Source organism: Bradysia coprophila, chromosome IV (assembly GCF_014529535.1).
Source record: "Bradysia coprophila strain Holo2 chromosome IV, BU_Bcop_v1, whole genome shotgun sequence".
In the NCBI taxonomy this organism is placed as follows: Eukaryota; Metazoa; Arthropoda; class Insecta; order Diptera; family Sciaridae; genus Bradysia; species Bradysia coprophila.
Window position 1 is genome coordinate 12,353,494 of NC_050738.1, and position 27,217 is coordinate 12,380,710.

Genomic DNA, 27,217 nt, shown 5'->3' on the forward strand with positions numbered 1-27,217 from the left:
AACATTTCAAAAATTCAAATATGGTAAAGCCCTACCGAAACTGTGAAAATGGAAAATAGCAGAAAAAGAAAAGTTAAAATGAATACGATCCACAACGAGGAAAACAACAAAAGGCGCAGAGTGGAAGAGCCCAAATCAAAAACAAACAAAAAAAGAAGTTATGCTAGCGGTGGTATAGGTCACGAAGATGTAGACTTAACTCCTGAACAATTTGAGATTGCAAAGCAACGATTCCTAAATAGACTCAACGAGGATAGACATAATCGGCACAACATACTGATCGAGACCCAGCAACAAAACAGCGTAAAATATTGTCAAATCAAGCAAGATTTGCTTACTTCATCGTATTTCAGCCGAATATTGCATTCCAGAAGCAGGAAGAGTTACAAAAAAGATAGTAGAGGATATTTTGTATCACAACGCGTTATACACAAACACAGCCATCAAAACCATCAACGATTGCACCAATCAGAAGCCCTAAAAATATTTTCTGATCTGTACAAAATGAACCCATTGAATTGTGGTATTTATAGACGAAAATATAGCTTCTGGGGCTTCTCCGTATAGACTCATTGGACGTCATGGTATTCTTGTCATAAAATGTCCTCGAAACGCATTCAAGACTATCTGTGAAGCTATTAATAAAAAAAAATTCCGTTTTGGTCGAAATCGAAAAGCATCAGATACAATCAGGTGAATGTTGATAGTCACTGGTACATGCAAATTCAAGGACAATTACACGTATCTGGTAAGCAATTTGCTTACTTGATGGTGTACCTGGGGCCATCTGAATTTAAAATTGAAAAAATTGATCGAGATGATGAGTATTGGAAGATAAAAATGGAACCCGAACTGTTGTACTTTTTCAATGAAGCTATGCTGAAGGAATTGGTTGATCCTCGAAGTAGTAGATTTATGGAACTTCGCGATTATGATGAAAAAAATAATATTCGTGTGAACGTTTTCGGTGACTGTTTATAATATTGTTGCTCACTTGTAGACATTTTTCATGCGTGTGTAGGATAAGAGTACCGACCCCCGACAAATAGGAGTCATCGGACAGTTATAGTTATAGAGAACAATAAGTGTCCAACGACTCATCCTTGTCGGAGGATTGGTACGCTTGCGCTATTTTGAATACAAAATTGTTCATCTAACACTGTCATACAAACCTTCTTTCTCTCTCTCTATCTGTAAGTGTAAGTAGAGCGAGAAAACGATGTTGCACTACTTCAACCTACACAGTCTTACATCTTAATGCGCTGCAATGTGTCTGGTACCAAAAATCTAAAGAGATGCCAAATTGCTAATTACTTTTTAATTGCATGAATATGTGCTACGTTCACTGTTTAGAAGCAAAAGCAAGTATTTCGATAGTTTTTCAAAAATTGGATATTATTTTTTGGCCTGACTTGAGCCTTTAAAACTGGTACTGTACTGTGTAGAAGACTACAAAAGTGCATACCTTCGTAAAACTGACACTTTATTGTAGACATCTCTGTTTGCAAAATAAAACTGAAAACATAAACAGGTACTGCATCGCTGATTACAGTTGATATAACAAATTTAAATCAAATAATTTGCTCGCATAGACTCGGCTTGAAAAAACAGAATGCTGAATCTATCGTATCAAATGCTCGCTCATGACTGTTCACAACGGAGTGTTACGGTTGATTGTAATGACGCTATTCATTAAACGTACGATAAACAACACATTAACATCAAAAATACTCGGAATCGAATTTATCAAAAAATTAATTATTATCGTCATCGTGGTCAGGTCCGGCATAGCCATACTGGCCTACCGAGCATCGCCCATTGGCTTTTTTAGTTTTTATGTAGCACACTTTCAATTAGCATAGTCTAAACTATAAGCATACTAACAAATCAACATTCATTTCATAGGCTTACGACCATAGGTAAACAGGTTAACACGAATGCAGCCAAACACTGAATGCTGCATGATATAAGTAAAAAAATGCAGTTTTCACAATTTTCTAATGTTCATTAGGAAACGTTTGTTGACGAACAAGAAGATTGGATTGACGACGACGAGTATGAATTTTTTCCACCGAATGTTTCTACAAATGATGTTTTTGTTGGTCTGCAGAATTCGAACGAGGTATATAAATGTTTACTAAAATAACTTCACTACTAAAGAGGGTCGCATCTTATCTGCTCAAAATTGTTATTACACGTACCTTTGCATCCACATATCTCATTGTTTAGAATTTGAAGTATAGTATCATAAATTGAACAAAAAACATTTTTTTAGGAAAGTGGTCTATACCTCGAAGAGGAAGTTGTCATTGAAGAGGTGGTCAACGGCCTTAGTGAAGGAAGTAATCCTTCCGAGAAGGTATTCGTAACTAAACCATTTCGTTTACGTAAATATTAATTAGGATCAATTAATAACACAAACCGTAAAGGGAGCACACACTAGAATTAATCTATACTCGAGGACGTTACTTTTTATGTTTATCAATTTGTAATTCACTTTTCACTTTTATTTTATGAAACCTGACGCACCTGACCTGACCTCACCTGACCTGACAATCCACAATTTGTTAACGACGGGGAAGTCTCGGTTATATTCTCTTTATACAAAGTTATACATTAAAGTTTAGAACTTCTTCTAAAGAAAACAGAGCAGTAGGATAGTAATAGTAGACCGACTTAGGAGTAGATTTTATTAATTTTGACCATGGTTTACAATCATTTGTGTAAAATGACAATGCGGGCTTACGGTTCAGTTTCAATAGAACTTGAAAATAAATTTTACATATGGATTTGTGAGTTAAACCTATGGTGACCCACCCTTTTTTGCCTTGACAATTAGTTTGATAATTATGTGAAAGTGGTTTTCATGAAACGCGCTTCACTTCGTTTGTTCACTGTTTGCACTGCAACAATAGAAAAAGAGAGTAAGGTAGCGAACGGTGATTTGTGCACGCAACAACGAAGTGATACGTTGTTTGTGACTCATTCGAAAGAATTTCAGGAAAAATTGTAAATTTTAAAGTCACATCAAATCGAATTGAATGACTTCTAAATCTCTCTTTTGCACTTGTTCATTTGATTTGGAACTTCACATCATTGCAGACTGCAAGCTAAAGTAGTGTCGACAAATGATAGTTATTTCGTAGTATGATAGAAATAAGTACTTTCTTCGGTAGATTTTTAATGTAAACACAGTTGTCTCATTCGCACATCCGAAAAACAGCAATTAAACAGAATTCTTCCTAATATCTTCAGATTCAGGAGAGTAGCCGCCGGATAGTTGACATTCAGTACGTTCTTACACGAATGCACAAATTTTTTCAAATAAAATGCAAGAAGTGTGGTGGTGACATTGCTTTTCAAAAGGAAACAAGAAGAGCGCTAATATCTAAGTTTCACTTTGTATGCTCATCCTGTCTCCAAAGAAAACAGATTGACTCATGTCCCAAAGATAAAATATAGCCAACAACAATGAAGCAGCTGTAACAGAATAATATCGATTGGACTTGGTACTATCACTCCAAGAATTCCTCACACATTTCAATGTTACCCTGCATGAGTTATCAAACATTTTACAATGTTGAAAAAGTATTACAAAAAGATTGGTGGAAACTGGCTAAACAATTAGAATCAAAATCTCTAGCGGGAAGAAATTCGTCTGGCAAAGGGATGCAATGAAGTTGATACATCAGGAAATGCGTTGATAGCTGTGAAAGTTGACGGCAGCTGGCCAAAGCGATCTTTTGGCAACAATTTTTCTTCATTGCTGGTTGTGCTGCTATAGTTGGTGTAAAAAACGAATAAAGTACTTTTCTCCGATGTCAAAAACAAATATTGCCAACACATGTAAAATTGCTGCTTCAAAATGTTCACCCGTGACGAAACACGAGTGCAATGCCAATTGGACTGGTCCATCGACTGCGATGGAAAATGCAATTATCGTAGAGGGTTTTAAGGACTGTGCTCAAAAGGGCGCCCGTTTTCATAAATTCATTGGGGATGGCGATTCGTCTACATACAAAACTCTGAGAGACCTTAGGTTGTATCAGGACCCAACGGTGTACATCGATAGGCTTGATTGCACAACTCATTTGCACAAGAACTGGTATAAAAAGTTCGTCGCTTTAGAGAACAGCAAGAAATTCAAGCCGAACAGCCGAAAACTTATAAGTGACAAAATCGGTAATTCTAGTGAGCATAAGTAATCTAAATAGCTAGATCGCAATTTTTACTTACACGTTGATGTACAACTTAGCAGTTATACTCCAATATGTACGTCAACTTATAATTGTAAGTAAAAACGCAATCTCATCATCAAATTGTGGGATAAAAAATCCAATTATGAGCCTATTTATTTTTATTATGAGCCCATGCAGCATGGGCCATGACTAGTCTCAAGTCAAGTTTACAGTCGTATCTGTTTTCTCTTTCACTGGTGGCTAGTTATTGGATGTTTTGCCACACAAATTGAAGCACACTTTCAATTTAGCATAGTCTAAACTATAAGCATACGAACAAATCAACATTCATTTCATAGGCTTAGACATAGGTAAAGGTGTACGAATGGCAGCCAAACACTGGAATGCTGCAGATATAAGCCTTGGTGAGAAATGTAAAAATCTTGAAAAAGATTGTATGAATGCCCCCCTCCACTGCTTGGGAGTTCATGACGAATGTTCTGAATACTTTTGTACAAAAACTACATCGCCTGAAGCACGAGATAATCTCACTTTATTGAAAAGCGAGGGATTGTTATACGAGATACTTGGTTTGTGTCAACATTATTTTGCAAATAAGGCAAAGAGTTTACTTGCTGGATACGACACAAATGTGGTGGAAGGATTTAACAGCATAATCGCTAAGCATTTAGGTAAAGCTCGTTTTGAAAATCTGTCGTTGAAAAGTTGATTAGGCCTGAATGAAGAGCTTCATTAAGACTGCTTCTTATACATATCATGTAGATATCTAACCGCAGAAATGTCGGGTTATTTGTCTTCTTGGAAATTTATTTCCTGATCAATCTTAACGAACGCCCGCTTTTTACTAATCCATTTTTTGTTTTCAATATGTTGCATTCGCGTATACTTCATATTTATCCATATAAATATACGACTTTTTATGGTTCGTGACCTTATAAACACCCATTTCACATCTTAGGTGGTAAACGTGTCAACAATGTTTTGGCTGGATCGTACAAGTCAAGAACTGCGATGGCATCCGTGCATTTGAATTCGGGCTACCACGGCATTTCAACATTTCAAAAATTCAAATATGGTAAAGCCCTACCCGAAACTGTGAAAATGGAAAATAGCAGAAAAAGAAAAGTTAAAATGAATACGATCCACAACGAGGAAAACAACAAAAGGCGCAGAGTGGAAGAGCCCAAATCAAAAACAAACAAAAAAAGAAGTTATGCTAGCGGTGGTATAGGTCACGAAGATGTAGACTTAACTCCTGAACAATTTGAGATTGCAAAGCAACGATTCCTAAATAGACTCAACGAGGATAGACATAATCGGCACAACATACTGATCGAGACCCAGCAACAAAAATACAGCGTAAAATATTGTCAAATCAAGCAAGATTTGCTTACTTCATCGTATTTCAGCCGAATATTGCATTCCAGAAGCAGGAAGAGTTACAAAAAGATAGTAGAGGATATTTTGTATCACAACGCGTTATACACAAACACAGCCGATCAAAACCATCAACGATTGCACCAATCAGAAGCCCTAAAAATATTTTCTGATCTGTACAAAAATGAACCCATTGAATTATGTGGTATTTTTATAGACGAAAAATATAGCTTTCTGGGGGCTTCTCCGTATAGACTCATTGGACGTCATGGTATTCTTGTCATAAAATGTCCTCGAAACGCATTCAAGAGCACTATCTGTGAAGCTATTAATAAAAAAAAAATTCCGTTTTGGTCGAAATCGAAAGCATCAGATACAATCACTGTGAATGTTGATAGTCACTGGTACATGCAAATTCAAGGACAATTACACGTATCTGGTAAGCAATTTGCTTACTTGATGGTGTACCTGGGGCCATCTGAATTTAAAATTGAAAAAATTGATCGAGATGATGAGTATTGGAAGATAAAAATGGAACCCGAACTGTTGTACTTTTTCAATGAAGCTATGCTGAAGGAATTGGTTGATCCTCGAAGTAGTAGATTTATGGAACTTCGCGATTATGATGAAAAAAATAAAATATTCGTGTGAACGTTTTCGGTGACTGTTTTATAATATTGTTGCTCACTTGTAGACATTTTTCATGCGTGTGTAGGATAAGAGTACCGACCCTCCGACAAATAGGAGTCATCGGACAGTTATAGTTATAGAGAACAATAAGTGTCCAACGACTCATCCTTGTCGGAGGATTGGTACGCTTGCGCTATTTTGAATACAAAATTGTTCATCTAACACTGTCATACAAACTTCTTTCTCTCTCTCTATCTGTAAGTGTAAGTAGAGCGAGAAAACGATGTTGCACTACTTCAACCTACACAGTCTTACATCTTAATGAATGCGCTGCAATGTGTCTGGTACCAAAAATCTAAAGAGATGCCAAATTGCTAATTACTTTTTAATTGCATGAATATGTGCTACGTTCACTGTTTAGAAGCAAAAGCAAGTATTTCGATAGTTTTTCAAAAATTGGATATTATTTTTTGGCCTGACTTGAGCCTTTAAAACTGGTACTGTACTGTGTAGAAGACTACAAAAGTGCATACCTTCGTAAAACTGACACTTTATTGTAGACATCTGTTTGCAAAACTAAAACTGAAAACATAAACAGGTACTGCATCGCTGATTACAGTTGATATAACAAATTTAAATCAAATAATTTGCTCGCATAGACTCGGCTTGAAAAAACAGAATGCTGAATCTATCGTATCAAATGCTCGCTCAATGACTGTTCACAACGGAGTGTTACGGTTGATTGTAATGACGCTATTCATTAAACGTACGATAAACAACACATTAACATCAAAAATACTCGGAATCGAATTTATCAAAAAATTAATTATTATCGGTCATCGTGGTCAGGTCCGGCATAGCCATACTGGCCTACCGAGCATCGCCCATTGGGCTTTTTTAGTTTTTATGTGTAAAATTAAATTTTTCTGGACTAAACATAGCCCGGTTAGTGTGTGGTAGAGTTGAATAAGAACAGAATCTCACGTACTATGTATTTGACTCAATGTAAAATGTGTCGAGGCTCACAGCAAACATTATGCAGTACAGAGGCATTGTTTGTGGATAATAAATATTATGCACATGTGTCTAAATGTTTATTTTGCTGTGCTGGTGATTGTTATCCTAAGCCGAAGGCGCGGATCATAATCCAACTCGTCAAAATAAACATTTGGACATAGGTGCATATCACTTTTTATGTGTCGATGCAAATATAAACCCAACTCCCTCTCCGAGCTGATGCATAATGTTAGTCTTACCACACTGAGCCATATAAACAAATTTACATATTATGAAGCTACCATATTCAATGCGGAGTGACTGTTCATAACGTAGTGTAAATCAATAGCTACAACTATTTAGTGTTGTCTTCTCGATTTAAAAAGAATTAGAGTTAGAGTGTTACTCAAAGAGAGCTGTTAAATAGTAAACGTAAACGTCAGCGTAAAAGTTGCCTGACTGAAACCCTAATGTTTCATTGAGAACAATAACATTGGGAAACGTTCAAAAAATAAATAAATCTTTTATAATGTTTAACCCAGTGTACAATTTACAAAATATATTTTCTATAATTCACAAGAATCTCCCATTACCAATTTATATAGTATACACTTTAATTCGTATAAGTGACAGAGTTTGAATTACGAAGGGTAGAACTTTTCTAATCTTCTTGCGAAAGATTGAACTTTTCTATTCTTTCGCGTTCATTATTTTAAAGGGTCAGCTTTACGAAGGACCCGTAAGAATACAGCCTAGACAATTACAAGCCGATGCAAATGTCGAACTAGAAAATTGGCAGGGATAGACTTACATCTTCGTTTTAAATTGAACATTTTTGAAGAATGTTCCCAGACATCTCATACTACTGTCTCTCGTATGTGATAGTGTAGTGGATTTTCTATACTAACTGAGGATGATTGTAACGGGAAGGCTGCCTCTGAACAAATTTATCAATCTGAAATCTTCTTGTAATTGTCAAAACCCAAAGATTGTTCCGTATTTACAATGACTTGCATCGGTAGTTTTATTTTCAAAGCATACATAATTTTACGTAATACACATAATGTTGCAGTTAACCGTAAACGCAGCGATTTTACAATAACATGGATTCCTCATAATATTCGAACAAATTTCAAAATTGCCTTTCGGACCAATTTTTGTTTTTTCTTCATCAGAATTTTGTATAAGAATCGTGTAGGTTAATGTTGCTACGGATGAAATTGTTGTCGATCGTGTTGTCAAAGTACGTGTTTACTGTTGAAGCTGAAGCAAACAATTTCGTTTTTTATTGAACATTGGCACTAAAAGCGATTCCAGTCCCAGTGTAAAACATTCCAAAGATAAACTAAGACTACACACAGTTTCTTACTCAATTCAACAATTTCAACAATCAGTGTGACTAAACTTGAAAAATAGTTGACTTACATACAAGTGTTGTAAGTCAGTTAGAATCGAATGATTCTGACAAAGTCATAATGGTTCTACATTTAAATTCATTTTAGTTATATTTCAAAAGATATACTCATGTAGTTAGCCATCACTACCGATAAAGGAAACCTCTAAATTTATCGACTTACAGACTACAAAAGTTCTTGCCTTCGTAAAGCTGACTCTGTATTTGTATTTTGATATTACTTTTTCGGTGACATTACAAGTGTAATGTTACACAAAGATGCAAGACCAAGGAGAGAAATAAAGAGAGCGAGCCCCTTTTAGCTATTTTCTAAGTAATTATAATTTAAAGGCCGATTCGTAGTCACTCCGTTTTGATCGCCGTTTTCAAAATAACAATGACAACTGTTCTCTCTTTCCGTTGTGATAGCGTAAACGGTGAGTAAACCACAGTACGTTCTGTGCGATACCAATCCATTCACATAGTATTGATACTTTTGAAAGAGGAACAAACCTTTTATCTCTTTGCGACTGATAGTTGATTACTATATGAGTGAAGTAAAGCGATATCTCGTATCCAGATGACTAAAATTACCCGAGAGATTTATTTTACTTTACGCGCGAGGTAAAAGGTTTTCATTTGTTAGGAAAAAACCTCATTGCTTCACTAGTAAGGGTTTTTTTCTCAACCGTCGGACGTGACGTGTATTTTTTAAGAAAACCGTTGTATGCAAATCTGTGATAATAACGTTTTCATGCTTTGGGATAAAACTACAGAATTTTTCTTGTAATTATCTCTCAGCATGAAAATCTGCGTACGTATCTGTTGTGGACCGTTGATTTTTAGGCACTTCGTTCCACCGTCCACCACAAATACGTAGATAACTATTTTTTGAACTGAATGCGTACTGCCAACTCAACCTTGCAGTCTGAAATAACTAATATCACTCGAAAAGTGGCAAAAATATGTCAAATAAGAAATCTGACCCATAAAATTACTGGCAGTTTGGATGTCGAGGTGTGAGTTTGACTTACAAATCTTACTTGAAAACCACTCTACCATAGCTATATCGAAAAAATTTAGTAGGAAAAGAGTAGTCTCTGAAACAGAGTAAACATTTTGTATATCAGAGTTGTCTGTTCATTGTAATTTTCGGTATTCGAGAAAATGGTAACTTTTTCTGTTCTCTCTAAATAAACCAAAAATAAAAAATTCTTCAAACGTGATAGGAACGAAAAATAACTGTTAGACGCAATCCGATCCGCGCAACAAAACGAATTCGATTTTTGGATACAATACCATCAAGTACACAAGAAAGTGATCCATCGACTGTCTCAACATCAAATACTGTTCCAACGTCTGTCTCGGCATCGAAATGCGCTCATCCACATGCCGCAGTTTCTCCGAAGACTCCGAAAAGTGCCCAGTCAGATACCTCCATGAAGAAAAGCGATCCGGTATTTGTTTCAGACACGAAAAGCATTCCGGTTTCTGTCTCATCGAATCGCTTTCCACCGTGCGCCACAACATTGACAACGGTTCAACAATCTGCTGGCTCACCTTCAACCGCTTCGATAAAATCAAAATCTCGTAAATCGAAAAACTTTATTCGGTTTCGCTTCCAGATAGATTGTACAGCGGCAGTGGACTTGAGCGTGGACGAACTGGTAAGCATACGATTTTTCGTTGAGTGGTATGGGGACAATATTACAGTTGGTTTCTCGTATTTTCAGGTCGAATTCTTGAAATCAAACTTGAAAATTGAAGGGCAAAAGAAAAACTTATCCGATGTGGCAATCGAGGGGCGCAATGCCAACGTAAACATTTTGGCCAAAGTGATGGTCAAGAAAAAGTACTTGAAGCTGTTGTCAAAAAAATTTCTTTATAAGAAAAAGATGTTCAACTACCGCCTCGCTACGAAGAACAAGCGGGCATATAAAATTGTTCAAAAAGCTGGACCTTCAACAGTACCAAAATAAACCAACAGTGAGAAGGGGGGTTGAGCCAATATTCGAGGCAAAATTTCAAAACGTATTCGTGTTGTTTTGAGTGTTGTGTTATGAAGTTTTGAGCTCGAATATTGGTACATCTTTACCATTGCTACTGTTGGGTTATTTTGGTAACTTGTTACAAGATTGAGTAATTGAGTGTATGTCAGTAAAGAGAAAATAAACTTGAATTTGCCTTTCTTGTACCCAGCATAAAATATGACCAGAAAACTTCAATCTTTCGCAAGAAAAACATTCGACCATGAAACGTTTTTTGTCTGAGCTGCATGTTGTTAGATAAATAAGACTAGGAAAGTTCAATCTATCGCAAAACGAATAGTCTGTCGTACTTGTCTCGTAATATCTGTACTAACTATATGGAACTTTTCCGATCAACGTTGGTTCCAAAGAAGAAATATCTGAAAATATTTTTTATTCCGTAGGGTTGTTTCACGAAAATATTGCTTTGTTGCAACGCAAAGATAACTGACCATTCTTGTCAATTCAAATTTTCGCGATTTGTTTAGAATAAACTCGTGGCGCTATCTATTTGCCAAATAGAAGCATGACAGCGGCGCCATCTATTGACAAAATATCCACCCATTGAAAATTTAGCCTCACCTTAAATGAATTTAAGATGTTAATAAGAGATACTTCACAATTTTCGTCCAAATTGAACACCTTTCCACAAAACTTAATTTTTCAGCATCCCCGGAAAGTGAGTCTTTCACATGAGTAACATTTCAGCCGGAAATGGATTCTAAATTAGTAACTCTACATTTCGATTTGTGTTCTCAGCAGGGAAAAGTGTTCCCAACAAGGACATAATCTCCTATTTGGTCGCTTCGATAAATATCCTGATGACCAAAAAATTGTTTCTAGTTTGTCTCCCGTTCGTGACAAAAGAGTTTTTATTCATCAAATAAATGTGAAGCAAACATGCGTGTCAATCAATCGTCAATTGATTTATCAGGTGTGTATACACCGTTGTACACTTCCATTCGAAACAATTTTGAACCAACATTAAACACAATTATGTGATTAAATCGGTATTGAATGAATATCACCCGAATGTTATATATAAATATATGTGTATTATGTGCTTAACATATCCAGATGCATGTTTTATACACAAGCTCATTCTTGTATTTGTTTTTCTGCTTCGCAAAAGCTCGTACGTAATTTATAATTCATGTTCAATATTCCATTTGTGGTTTTTCGGGGGTAAAAAATGAGTGTAAACAGCATAAAATGTAATTTGAATTATATTCACTTAAAAACATTTAATAAATGCATTCATGCTTTCCAATTAGGAATAATGTGTAATATATTTGCAGAATTTCTACCTGTATGGTATAGTAAACCCATATCGTGAATCACGTATAACATTTCGAATTCCCATAAATGTAATGAACTAAATGATTTATGCCTCATTTTGATCAATTCCTTTATTTGATTTAATTGTTTTACGGACGGTGCCGAATCGGAATCAAATTTCTTTAGCTACACTGCGAACCACGCATTGTATGTGCATAAGAAACAATGGTTTTTCATTAATCATAGCACTGAGAACGGGCACACATGGAAAAACCAATTCAACGTGGAGCTCTTCCGTTCATGTTTAGCTGACTGATGTTGCTCATTTGAATTTCTTTTTCGTGAGAAAAATAAGAAGTTCCAAATGAAGTCGATCATTCGGTGACAATGAATTTAACATTTTCATTGACTTAACATTGGGATGTCTATTGCCCCACAACGTCCGAAAATTAACCCGGCACAGCTCTCGCATTCAAATTCTGATTTATCATTTCGATTCTTAAACACATTTGTATCCGATATTACATGCCTTAATTGAATAACAGACCAGCCAACTATTCTACGTCTAAGCGCCATGTAAGATGCTGGTGTGAAACGATTTATTTGCTCTACTTTCACAACAATAATTGATTCTAATGCTTAGTTTCCTCTTACGAGAAAAGTACTCCGTGTGAGAGACAAAATTGATTTTTTTCAATTTTTTCTTTGTTTATTTGACAGCTCGGTGTCTCACGGCTCTCACGGAGTACTTTTTGTTGAGTGGAGAGGACACTCAATAAAATAAAAATGATTCACTTAGAGGAAATGGAACCTGAAATTTGTTGTTTCAAGAGTATAAAGAAGATGAAAGGTCCTTTCAGAATTATCTTCAGGATACCGCAGGAAAACTACCAAATTGTTAGTCAGTGGCGTTTTACGTTATTTCTAAATGAAACGTCGAGTGCGAGAGTGTATTGGTGTGAATGAACATCACATTAGTAGGGAATGAATATTACTTGGCGTTTGCACCAGCACACTCTCGCGTGTAAAGTAATAGTAGATTATTCACCTCTGTCCACATGTTTATTTAGACACTTGGGGAGTTGTTGCATGAGCCGAAGGCGAATGTTATAACCCCAAGTGTCTCAATAAACATTTGGACAGAGGTGAATACGCTATTTTATCTACCGACGGCGAAATAATAGCACTTTTTCACTGCTATTATTTCACCAAGGTAGATAAAATACAAAACAGCTGCATGAAGTATATAACTAGAAATGTAACTACAACTCGGTCAAGCTCTCTTGTACGTAAATGTATCGTTATATACTTCATGTAGCTGTAACATACTATTATGCAACAGAGGCATTATGAAGCTGAGTCGCAAAAATGTCTATTTTTTCCCCTCTTGTTTTGAAAGGGTGGAAAATAGAAATTGTTTTTGTTTTGAAGAATTGTGTAACAAATTGATGTTATTGTTTCGTGGAGATTCTCCACTGGAGAAAGCCCACGTCGCACACATGAAAAACGTTGTGTTTACGGAGGGAAGAAATTTAAGAACGGAGCATGGGCTACATGCGAAATTACCTCAAATGAACCGTCCCATACAAGTATATTATACAACTTTCCATGCGAAGAGACGACAACCCGAGCAGCTTTTTAAAATGCCTTCCTTTCCCGTCGTCTGTAAAGTAAATTTTGAGTTTGTAAAACGGGATTTTCACCCTTCCTTATGCATCTTAGTCATCCATTTTATCCCTCATTTATGGATTGCTCCTCCTTCATTATTGTCGTCGTCGCTGTCGATAACAGACATGCATTCTTTTCTGAAAGTGAGCTTCCTTAAATTGTCATTATGATGTAACTACACTGGAAAAATGGAAAAAGAGATAGAAATAAACGGAAATTCCATTTTCCCAAATATCAATCAAGTGGATTTAATACGAATTTTACATTTTCCGCTAACTGATTTGAATGCGTACACCACTATACCACTCAAATCAGTCTAATAATAAGATATGGATCTATTTTTAAAATGAATCCTCCAATTTTATTTTACAATCTGACTGTAAATATTATCCGATAATTGTCTGATGTTTTCTTATTAAATATCTAATGATTGCGTAATTATATAGTTTCCATGATAATACTGAAGCCACAGAGAAAATAACACAAAAACAATGACGTTATCATGACATTTTACCATTAACCTTGATAAAATGTAATGAACGTTTTAGGTTTGAATGACCTAACTCTAAAGATAAAAGCAGACATTAATGTCATAAATTATTCAAATTTTGTAGACCTACAAAATGGTAGAATCATTGTATTGAATTTCAGTCAGTCTCATTTCAAAAGTTTACAATTTTCCACAGTTCAATGTGTTTAGTGTGGTAAATAGGAACTGTTCTAATTTGTTGCTAGTTGCTAGTATTGGTAAGTATTTTATGAATAAAGATCCATTATATGAAGATGATGTAGGTACTGTATTAGACGCGAATATAACCTATCACAAACAACAACCAATGTGTCTTCGTATAAGCAATAAATTTGTTTCTTCTTCTTTTAAAACTTTCAGCTTGAAAATAATGTCTCGTTTGTGATAGATTTATTCCATTTTAATGTCAAAATAATAGAGGAACGAATGCGTTTTCAAAATTTTAGTGTTCTAGGTAGGGTTCCCATTCATCCTCTTTTTAGAGGACATGTCCTCTTTTTTCATCTCGTTCTTCTTTTTTACAAAGAAGAAGAAGACGTCGTCTTTGTCCTCTTTTTTTCAGGTCTTCTTCTTATTTGAGTAAATTTGATGCAGCTCATACCTAAAGAACGAAAAATTTTCGCTGCACGGATTTAACCAATAATCTTCTCTGTCATAAAATCTCAGAACGGTAATACAACGAAATCTTCATCACAAACAAAATTTCGCTCGCTCCGCTCTCATTCTTTACCACCACCACCACATTTTTTCATACATTAAAATATAAGTTAGTCATTTTACAAGTACAGCATAGCGTTGTGTGAGATACCAAAGATCACGCAAGGATAAGGTAAAACGAAGTCTGTATTCAGGTAATATGGAGTGGATCTTATCACTGAGAAGGAATCCAAAAGAATATCAGGAAGATTTCAATGCATATTGTACATAGAATTTTTTGTTTTTAGCATGAACTGGTGTAAAATACAAAATAGTTGCACAAAGAGCATGTACAGTTGCTGTAATTTCGTGTCAGAATTTCACTTTTCGTCCTCTTTTTTGAATGTCAAGGCGCCCTCTTTTTGTCCTCTTTTTTGATGCCTAAATGTCCTCTTTTTCAAAATTGAAAAATGGGAACCCAAGTTCTAGGCCGACATTAGGCCATATCTACTTTATGCTTTCATTGTTATTCACTCTTAAAGTTGAATTGAGACTAAATTGGCTTCTAAAGAACGATCTGGATCGTCCACGATGTTCCTATACATGTAACCTCCCCTTTCTTCTCCAGAAACACCTCTCAAATTTGATGTCACTTATGGATATGGATAGGTTCCAAGGTTTTTCAATAAAAAAACTTAAGTCGACTCTTTGATACTTGAACTTGAATTGGTTTAATTTTAACCTTACCTGAATTAACCTGAAATCTCATTTGACCTGAAAAATAATAACCCGAACGTACCTGACCCGGCAGGTTTTCAGGTTACCTGACTTTTTATTTCAAATTTTTCCATTCAAATTTATAATCAAAATTTACATTAAATCAAGTCAGGTTATATCACGTCACCGTAAATAAAATCAGCTCAGATCAGGTTCAGGTAATTTTAATGAGCAGCCTGAGCAGCTGAATCTTTTCAGATCGACGGTTTCAGGTTCAGGTCAGGGCAAAATTGGCTACTAAAGTATCTTCAGCAGTGTATATTTTACGAAAATTCGCTAAAATTTTTTACCTTTTTAACCTTTTCTGACTTATTTACTTCTAAGGATACAACCTGCACATTTTTAGCGATTTTTAGTTGATTTTGATCATCGGCAACCCAGACAATTAATTTCAAATGATATTTCTTAATATTTACGAGCAAATAAAATGTCGAAATTTTCGGTAATTTAAGAGATTTAATTCCCTTAATATGGGCCTTGCTCTTCAGTCATATAATTTCATGAAAAATTCAACTATATATACCAATTTTACTTGAAAATACTCTAGAGAAGAACATGCCGTTTTTTCAAATTCAAATACGAAATGACATAATTACGAGAAACAATTTCTCTTCCACCAATTGAATAAAATTTTGTTGAAAGAATTTTTCAATTTAAAAGCTAAAAATGTGCAAAGGATTTTCTCGCTCCCATTCGCACCCATCCTCACCCTACTCAATAAATCTTCGAACGATATTACTCTTGTCAATTCTCTTATGCCGAAAATAGACGGGACGGGACTATCTTCCTACAAAATTGTATTTTATCACACTTCATGTATCAAATGAGGTACCCATTAAAGCCAATCAATTTTATCATCGCGCCTTTTCATCACGACTATGACATTATCACCTTGACATAATAAAGGATAACGCAGCTTTGAATTCAAGCCAAGCCAACAAAGAACATTTCAAATTAACAATTATTGTGTAACCGCGACACTAAACCTTGCATACTAATCTTATGTTCAATTAAGATCAAGCCGCTAATAAATTAGCGAAATCACTTTACCCTTCAACAAAATTGCCTGCATATTTCATTAGTGGTGTTAAAAGAAAAAAAAATATTACCCTCAATGTATACGTGGTGAGAGTGATATATGTAAGGTTATGGTTGGGAAGCATGCCGTTAAATCAGTTCACATATTCAACACAGTCCACATTTCTGAAGGTATTGCTGTATAGTTTCATCGGAGTGAAAGTGTGCATGTACTATGACTCTAATACTACACAAATACGTTACATAGTTTACCAACCCCTGATCTTAGTGTAGAAATTTTTACACAATGCTTTGATATAATGTTCGAATAGAGAGCACACGTTGCGTGCAGACATGTTGTTTATAAGTTCCCGTTTAAATAATTATCTCTTAATTATATGGGTAAAGTTCTACGTTCTATGACATGGTATGGTGTGTGTCACTGTTCCAATTAAGGTGTCATTTATATACGGTAACACTTTAATTCAATTTTGGACAATTACAACGAACTGTAGCTGGGCTTAATTTCCGTGCAGTGATTTTGAAATGCATTATGGGTGGATATAGGACTGAATGATCTACTTTTGTATGAAGGTTAATTACTTGAACCTGTCATAATCTAATGTTAAATCAATTTCATATCGACTGATAGACACATTGAGTGGTGTGCCCGATTTTATAACAGAATAATTGGCTCTGAAATACACCAATCGACTCATCAATTATCGTATCATAATTTATTGTTATTATGATTTTAGTATAGCGAAAGAAAACATTGACTTCTCGGTTGAGTATCGTCTAGTATTTATAGATAACAATGTTAAGTTGATTAATTTATGTTATGTTGTAAACTTCACGTAGGTGAAAGTAGATAGTATGGCTGCGTACACATTCATCTAATTTATGCATTAGTGAACATCAATAATCCCTGTTATCAGTATTTGACCCCGAATACCAATGTTTTGAATTAAAAATAAAGTTGAGAGGCAATTATCTTAGATAAGACGAAATTATGAATTTTCACTAAATCTGTGGCTACCGAGGCCACAGGTTGAGTTAACCAACATATCGTGACCCTATACCCTACAATAAGGGAATTCATGAAGCCCAAATATACGGTCACCAAATCTCAATTTTAAACGTTCACTCGTTTCATATTTTTCAGCTGTTTTGCCGTTAGAACAATAGCCAAACAGCTGAAAGAAAGAAAAAACGTGTAAAATTGAGATTTGCTGGTTTTGTATCTCAATCTCATATATCTTGGACCAATTCCAGTCTTTCTCCGTTACTTGATATATTCGAGCATATTACAGTATATCGCTTACATAAACAGTTGGTTACAATATATTTTTCACAACGCAGGCGAGAAAATGGTCATTTTCTCACCTCAGCTAAAACTTTTAGAAGTCTATGTGGTGAAAAACTTTGTGTTAACCCCGGGACAGAAGTAAGAAATTTCATTTTCTCAGATGACTTGTGGCCCTCGCTTCACTCTGGTCACAATCAAGACAGTCAAAATGAAATTTCAAACTTTTCTTCCCCTCTATGAATAAATAACTATTTTCGTATATGAATTTATGTTAAATTGACAGAACTGTCAAACCATTGATCTATCATTTAATTTAGTGTTATTACCTACAAACTGTGTACACATTGTTGATGAAATCTGTATACCAGATCTTTCTGAAGTTGTTGGCTGAGACACACTTTGAAACACTTTAAAAAAGGTTTTATCACTCGAGACATAAATAACTATTACTCATCTATGGGAAAATTTGCTTATCTTTGAGAGGGACTATTATATCCTACGCCTTCGGCTCAAAGTTAGACAAATTTTCCCACAGATGACTTATATAATTATATAACAAATTACGTAGTCAACGACCTCTATCCGTCATCATCAGCATTACTTCGTGGTTGATGAGCATTTAATTGAACAATGATTGTATCGAACGGGAGCTCCTTGTGATGCTACTTTTTTTGTTAATAGTATTTGTTTCAAAAAATTTATTCATCGCAACAATTGATTATTTTTTCAATTTATATTTGCAATGAAATTTGAATAAATGACCTGACCACATCACTTGAACAGCAACAAAACAACCGAGAAATTGCATATATTTCATTTTTATTATTTTATCACTGATTCCATCGCTTTTATTCATTGATTAACGCATTAAATTCAAATTTGATTTTAATTTAAAGCGTGTAATAAATAGATTTTTTATATTTCACCCGTTCCAATAGTTCATTATATTTGCTGCTATATAAATTGTCCCATTAGTCGAACTTATGGAAATTTGCCTAAATACTATATATAGAACAGAAACCTTGAATGAGAAGATGATGGAGACAATTAACTACAATTAGGAGAAAATTACATAAATTATGTTGATAGAGATGAATGGCAATTAGACAGATCAGATCAGGAAGGTAACACACTTAGAAGAAAATTTAAGAAAAAAGGACCCAGCGGTACTGTACCCATGATCCAATATAAAGCTCAGAACATATCAGATCGTCCTGAAACCTAAAACTCAGACTACCTGAATCTGATTAGAACTGAACATAAATTACGGCATGCTTCTCTACACTACCAAAATTACAATGAAAATGTTTCCATCAAGACCTGAATTTATCTGAAATTTGAAAACCAATAAAATTCAGATAAATCAAGTCAGATATCAGGTATATCTAGAATTTTTTTCTAGGTTTCAGATTTCAGGTAAGTTCAGATTCAGATATTTTCAGAACCACTTGAATTTCAGCTTCAGATCAAGGTATAACTAATCTGTTAGCTTAATCCCATTTAATAGACTCGTATGTATGAAAAAGTCTTGCTCTTCTTACACCAAATTTATTTACTTGTATAGGTCTGTTCCAAGGCCATTCGAATTGTTAAATTACTGTCAACATTCATCCATAGAGACATAACTTCATCAATATTTATATGAAATACGATTTCTGTGGATGAAATCGTGTTCGTTCGGTCAGTGATAATTCGTGTTTACAGTTACTTAGACGAAACCAACGCATTTCAAGCAGAACTGATCATAGTGGTCAGCTGCAGAAAGACTATATTTTACATGAAAATATTTTTACAGTGTTTTCAAGTTGTGTGGCAAGTTATAATCGCCGCAGTACATACGAATTGAGTGACCGCGTTCCCTTTAAATCGTAAACTGTATTGCGAAAATGTTTATTCTGTTTTATGGGTTGGTATCGTTGACAAACAAATGTTGTTGGAGACGATGCACTATACGGAGAGACACTACACTGATGAAAGAAGAGTTGCCAACACACTTCGTCCCACAGAAATTTCAATTGGTCTTACACTATCTCAGCTCCATAAATGTCCATGACTAGCGATGGTTAAAAACTCATGGTATGTCTAAATATGCTTAAATAAGTGCCCGCGTTTCGAAGATCAATATTAAAATATCCCACAAATGAGATTTAAAACACGGCCTCGATATGTTAATCGTACATTTCCAATTTCTAAATCAATAAAAAAATGTTAACATTTTCAGTGCCAGAATACTTTTTGTCTGCATTAACAAATTTTTTATGCAAATATTTTCGAATTGAAAATATTCCCTGATGATACACATAGAGAGTGGAAAAATACAATTTTTCCGAAAAAAAGAAGGAAAAAAACGACGGGAAAATCAAAGGATTTTGTTAAATATAACGAAATAGAAATAAAAAAATAAAAAAAATTTACAGCAGCAAAACGAACTGTGTTTATGCGATAAGTAAATAAAACCAGTTCAATTGATTAAACAAGGTGTTACAATGTTTAGCATTTTTTATTTTACTTTTTTTTATATTTCAGAAAAAGCGCAATTTATATACCATCGATGTGTACAGTTTCGATATTATTTTGTTTATTTTGTAAATTGTGACTTTGTCGGAAGGCGTTTATTTATTGTGTCAAATGTTTTTCACTCTTTTGTTTGGAAATTATTCATAATTCGCCCAGCAATTTTCAAATATTTTCGCTTTTATATGATTATTGATTTTCCATTCGAATAAATCCTTTGAACGAGCCTCATCAGTCACCTGTGCGAAATAAACCGATTTTCTTAATAAAATAATCAAAATATAGATAAAAACAAGCTTCACATACATAAATGAGATTAAATGAAGCATGAAGTTTGTTTTGTGTTTTACTTTTATTCCAGTTGTTAGGATCTTGATTTGTCACTTTTCGTCTTTTACCACCACGCATCTAAGTTAGATGATACGCTTTCATAATAATTATCTTTGTGTTTGATCATCATGAAATTTTATTTCAAGTATTGTCTAGTGCTTGACACAAAATCTGCTACTTCAATAGTTATGACGCAATATTAAAAAAATCCGAAACAACCGCGTCAGGGGAAAATCAACCGTTTTTCGTGATTCTTTTTTTGTAGAGTAAGAAATAGATGGAAGTACAAAATAGATGGGAGTATAAGATAGAGTATAAAGAAGTCCGATAGCCCTCACGTGGCACCTGCACTAGCTTTAAATCAAAGATATTTCAAAAATACGAAAACCATCTCCATTTTTAGACCTTCCATGAATTTTATCGTGTTTAGTATCAATCAAAAAGGTAATTTTCAAACGATCCACATCTTGATATGCTTTGGCTTCCCTGTGGACTTCTATGGCCGTTCAAAGTCAGTGGTTTAACATCCAAACATTTTACATTCAGCCCAGTTTAAGTGACGAATATCGTCATATTTGAAAGCTACTAGCGACTTGAAGCATAACTTTTGGATGTTAAACCACTGATTTTGAACCGCGAAAAACGTCCAAAGAGAAGTCGAAGCATAGCAACACGCAGTTAGTTTGAAAGCTGAAAGCTGAACACTGAAATTACCTTTTGATTGATACTAAACACGAAAAAATTCATGGATGGTTGGGGATGGTTTTTGTATTTTCTAAACATTTTTTGACTCTGGGCCAAGGTACTTTGTTCTATTTTTCGAAACAGTTTTGTATGCAAATTACGACAGCATACCGAACGAAAAAGATTCAAACCCGGAAATCATTAAAAATCGAATAGACAGAGATATGATTCAGACTCGTCTCCATCAATCTACTTAAACACAAAATAACTAAATTAAAAACATTCACCCATTCATAACATAATACACACATCTTCTGAGACATCTACCAATTTACAATATTAACGATTAACATCGACAAACTGTTGTGTTACAGTTGTGCATATAAATACGAGCATTCGAATATAATAAAAAATTTAATCGTCCAAAGATGGGTCATTCACTATCACATGCTAACATTTAAAAACAACAATTCATTAATTACAGTAAGATTCAAAATAAAATAAATTTGAATTCAGTGCAAGAGAATAACTTGTTTAATTGGCACACGCGCTCCTCAAATAGATAATGTCTTTTATAAACTGTGGCAATAATAATGAGTCGCATTGTGAAAGTGACATTGAAGAGTGAAAATTCTGAGCACCATACACGCTATCAGTGAATGTGACATGGAAATGAAGATTCTATAAGTGAATAAAAATGATTTTGTGAACTAAGTTCCTAAAAACTGAAATTTAAGTGCAAGAAAAAGTGCGAGAAATATAAGTTCCGCTTAAGACCTTACGACCCCAACAAGTTAAAAGTGTGAATTTACAACTTGCTCATTACTAATACAAATTTCAATTTTTCTGCAATGGGATGCGGCTCATTACACTAGACCTATGCTAGTTAAAATATAACAGATAAAGGACGGGACCAACGCACTCCAATAACGCAGTGACATATAAAAAAACTGAATTTATATAATAATTGAATTCAATCAAACACTCTAACACATCAGCAAATTATATTCATTTATCCGTTATTCAATCCAGCACAGCAATAATGATAAAAAGATGTACGTAATTACGCTCCAAATGCAGTAACTTTGCAAAACATATAAAAATAAGTTCATTTGAAAATGTTCTCCTTAAAAATCTCAAGAAGTCGGTTAAATATAGAAAAGTCATATAAAAGTCTACAAGTAAAAATACTTTACGGTCTAAGATCATTCTTCAACCCTCTCAAACAGTATAATGATGATAAATGAAGACATTTCATGCAAATCTCAAAGACATGACAATGCACTTTACATACACAGAAACATTTTTATTTATAGTTTTATATCCGCAAAACGTGAAGGATATGATTCAAACGAAAATGGAAAGAACAAGTTTATTATGTAGAACATGTTAGGCAAACATTATTGATACCATCCGTATGTGGTGGATTTTCGTTTTTAAATTATTTTCTTTTTCTATCACAACCATGTGAATCCAGTTAAACAACCAATTAAATAGATGCAATGTATGTGTCAATTGAAACATAATAAATAACTTATGGTTACCCTATAGACTGAAAGCCCACATACACATCAATCTCTCACGGAGCTGCGGTATCTCGACCATTACATATCCAAACTGGTGTCGAAATAAAGCCAATGGTCTAATGAAAGTTTGAATTAAATCTCGGAACAGGTCAGGTCAACCTAAAGCCTGAATTGAATAACCTGTAACCTGTTAAGACCTGAACCTGATTCGACCTGAACGTGCTTCAACCTAAACTTATAGATTTTGACCTGACCTGATTTGACCTGAGCCTAAAAATCGGAAACCTCACCTGACCTGAATTTATCCTGACCTGACCTGTTTTACAAATTATTATTACAACTTACAAAATGAATATGCAGATCATTTCAGTTTAATGCTGAAACAGGCCAGGTCAGGTCTAATTTTAATAAGGTCACGTAAAGTTCAGGTCAAGTTATTTGATTTTCAGATTCAGGTCTGTTAAAGACCTTCCTATTCCGAGCCTTCACACGCCAGACCATGTGGCACGACAAGTTTTTCAATAAATATTTTCCTTTGAAATTTCATTCGTCGCTTGGCACTAATTGACGTCCCTTAGACACCAATATGGATTCTCTACGATTGTGACGTTCTACGTTATACTGATATACACTCTCGTTAGGGTCCTCCTAGCGCATAATAATGAAGTTTGTAGAACTTAGATGTTTATCGTATGTGTGGCACAAATTTCAAGCCGAGGCCTTACGATGGACTGAAATGCATACGGGCTCTCAATCTACTAACTTGGCAAAATTCTCTTCAGTGAATTTTCCATTAGATTAATTTAATCTTCTGCACTCAACCCTCAATCAAATCATCCATACATATTCAAATTCGATAAAATTTTTATGTTCCACGGTATGGTTTTATCTACCACCCACTGACAGCGTATAGCATTGACTGTGCAAAGATTCGAAATAAAGAAAAGAAATGGGAAGCTCACATATAAATACGGTACATCTCTTTAGAGTGTAATACATTTTACAATTTCGATAAAAGCGCGCCTTTTTCCTGACAAATCTTTGAAATGTTGAAATTGATAAATATACCCAATCAGATCGTCAACCATAATACACACACTTCTCGATATTGGGAAATAATTGCTAAACTTCTTGGTTATTGCTCCTTTAGTCTGATTATATTGAATATAACATTCAAAGTGCAGCATAGAAATGCTAAAGAGTTACAAATAATGTCCTTTTAATTGCAAAATATTTTCTGTTTTACGTTACACATTCGGTCCGTGTACGCATAGCGCATGCTCACCATAAAATCTTATTTTTTTTGTATTATTTTTTGTTTATATGGATACACACGGAAAGGATTCGATTATGTGGGTATTTGTTGTACATGTGTATATGTAAGCCTTAACGCTTTATCCTGAAATCAGATCTCATCGTTGCTACAGTCAGTTAGTATCAAAAATACCCTCCAAGAGGTGATTTGCTTTCCATATAAACAAACAGTTTTTCGAAATCATCGTATACGGTTTTAATTCGGTCGACGTGGTGCTTTTTTCTGTGGTTAGGTTCTTTGATGGACGAAAAGTTTACTTTTTGTTGTTTTTATTTTCGGAATATAAGGGAAATTCTTCTGTATACAAAAATCTTTTTTTTTGTGAGCGTAGTGTTTTCCTGTTTGATGTGAGTTGTTTTGTTTGGTTTATGGTGCCATGTGAATAATTTACGAACATAGAAAGGAAGAGGATTTTATTGTTTTGTTTTTGAGGTTTTATATGTGAGTTTTACTATGTGATTCTTTCGTTTGTGTTGACTAAAATAAAAGTTTTGATGGGTTTAGAAGAGATAACAGTTTAAGGTAGATATAATATCGGAATAAGGCGATCAACAAAGTAAATATCAGTAATTATGATAGATTCTAATAGGACACTCTCGAAGCCTATACGGTAATTGAATTGATACCCATAAGTATTCTTACCTTAGGTTGTGTATTGTTTTGAATTGTTAAACTCTATGTAGTGATAGATGATGTGCATCTTAATTGATTGTTGTTAGTTCGTTCAAAATTTAACTCATATAATCTTTGAATTCGTAAAAGTTTTGTCTTGGGAAACCTAACTTCAAACTGCCACTAAGAGACATTCTCAAAAACGGTCAAAGACTTATTTATTTAGAATTCAAACACGTGCTTTCCGAGACACTTGAAGTGAAATGTTTTTGTACAATTTTCCATCCTAACCGAATCATATATCGTAACATGGAAATGCATTTGACATGAAGCTTAACTTCATGTGGTATTTTACAGTGCCATAAAAATTGACTATACAGGTTTTTGAATATGCCGCATTTATGGTCGAATTTAACAATTCAAAGGCAATGAAACAAATCTTGAGAGTATAGTCTATATCGTGCATATCGATCTTAGAATGTTACTTGCACAATTTCAAAGAAAAATACTTCTTTAGACAAACCACTTGTGATTCATAGGCCATATTCTAATTTAATGTTATTCAGTTCATGTGCCACAGCGCACAGAAATTAAACGAGCTCTTCAACTAATTTTCAGCAGAACGAGTAAATTGATTTTTAACATACTAATTGGCCTGTATGATCTACATGTGTGTAAAACTCACGTTCAACTGTTAACAGGCAAAAATTTTTAGCGATTCCTTGTTGAATTTTATTTAATTTCCATTTGAGTAAAAGTCTGAAAACGTTTTGTGGCTGAGTTCATTTCTTTTTTTGTTAATTCGTATTTAAACAAACAGATTTTGCAAAATTCTTCAAACATAGAATTCTAACACGGTCTTTGTGGTATTAATTATTTAATCGTTCCCAGTTCCATAAAATTGTTCCGCAAGTGAACTTATTAACCAAAAACAAATTGCTCCTTCAGAGTAATTCTAGTCGTGTTACTCTTAAGCCTTAACATAACTTTCGCTTTGCTACCATCGAAGTGATGTAATGTAAAATGTGATAGCTACATGTGATACTATTCAAAATTATACGACTCTTTCCGTTATAAATAAATTCGATCTGATAAATCATTCTATCTAACGCCTGTACGTGTATATTTCGGTAATGATATGCAGTTCAGTTCAGTTCAGTTCCGTTTTTTTTTTCTGAATTCAATTCAACCAGCGAATCCAACATGAAACACATCCCGACTCGTTGCTAAACATTTCTTTATTCATAATATTCACTGCTGATACGGACGGGCACATTATATACATGTTACATGACGTATAAATTTAAGTTACTCATCTACAAAGTGAAATTCGTTGACTGGATTATTGATTGAGTATAGCGATGAATATTTCAATTACTCTGGGACGGCAACTCAATGAGATGCCATTAGGTCAATTGATCGATTAGTTTATAAGTAAGGTTCAATCTGCAATGTAATTCGATATTCAGTTCTGGGATATCAATAATTTTGACTGAGTTTTCCATTGTTACGATGGATGAGGAGAAGGTGAACTGAGTTCGCTCTGTGATATGCATACACAGACAGTATACGTTTAATAAATGATTAAAGTAAATTTTGCTAAGTTCAACTATAAGTTTGGCATGAATTTTCGTAGATTATCGATGCTGAAATTTAGATTTGTTTGAGAATAGCATTTAAAAGTTAAACATACTTAAGAGTTTTCTATTAACTAGCAAAATCCATCAAAACAGGGGCAGACAGTGTATTAAGAGTAGATCTGTTACTTCTTTAAAATTTTTGCGAATTGTGTGAAAAAAAAATCTTTTACTTCACTTAGTTTTAACATACGTTTTGCAATATAAGAGGACAATAGCTGGAACTCTTAGCTTTGACGTCGTTGTCGTTAGCAAATGCAAAGGTTGTAGCACCTTCTTTTTTTCTGTTTAATCTGTTTTTTCGACATTGGTTGTGCGATACATTCTAGAAAAATTGCCAGAAACCTAATTACTAATTATGATCTGTAGTTCCGTAGTTGTGTACCGTATAATAACTGGGTGGTAATAGTTCGATGAAAAGTCAATTGAAGGATACGCAATGCGTAAACTTACGAAGTTATAGCCACATCCTTTCCTCCAATTTGATTGTTTTCCGGTTACTCACTCAAGTACTAAACGCGCCGACGGATTTTAGCCTGGTGTGGTTTTGCACATAAAAACCAAGGTTCTGAAAGAACAGGTTAAGACACCCACGGCTGACATCAGATTTGTTATACTCACTCACTATATGTTTCGCCACAGAGAAATTTCGACAAAGCGATTTCGTTTATTTCACCCTCAGACTAAATCATTTTTATTTAAATTTCACCAATTTTTTTTAGTTCAACAACGTAGCCTCACTTTAAATTTTTTTTTAAATTTA

At 34.4% G+C, this 27,217-nt stretch overlaps 2 protein-coding genes across 5 annotated transcripts in view; both read left to right on the forward strand.

The window, feature by feature from the left end:
- Window positions 1–3,986: 3,986 nt before the first annotated feature.
- On the forward strand, window positions 3,987–10,574 carry LOC119066045. Its single transcript, XM_037168268.1, has 5 exons — window positions 3,987–4,182; window positions 4,556–4,870; window positions 5,158–6,221; window positions 9,825–10,262; window positions 10,329–10,574. The coding sequence occupies exons 2-5, from the start codon at window positions 4,564–4,566 to the stop codon at window positions 10,572–10,574; spliced, it is 2,055 nt and encodes a 684-aa protein (XP_037024163.1). The 5' UTR covers window positions 3,987–4,182; window positions 4,556–4,563.
- Window positions 10,575–21,886: 11,312 nt separating this feature from the next.
- LOC119066303 overlaps window positions 21,887–27,217 on the forward strand; it is a 60,513-nt gene continuing 55,182 nt past the window's right edge. The window contains exon 1 of one of the 4 annotated variants that reach the window (XM_037168685.1): window positions 21,887–22,019. The gene's annotated coding sequence lies outside the window, so the exon portion shown is untranslated. The other 3 variants (XM_037168686.1, XM_037168683.1, XM_037168684.1) reach the window with 3 other exon arrangements.

What these genes read in the sequence shown, in the direction of transcription:
- LOC119066045 (XM_037168268.1), top strand. Translation starts at nt 4,564, where the DNA reads ATGGCAGCCAAACACTGGAATGCTGCAGATATAAGCCTTGGTGAGAAA. An exon ending in CATAATCGCTAAGCATTTAG is followed by an intron (nt 4,871 to 5,157) that starts GTAAAGCTCGTT and finishes TTCACATCTTAG; the next exon opens with GTGGTAAACGTGTCAACAAT. An exon ending in ATGAAAAAAATAAAATATTC is followed by an intron (nt 6,222 to 9,824) that starts GTGTGAACGTTT and finishes CAAACGTGATAG; the next exon opens with GAACGAAAAATAACTGTTAG.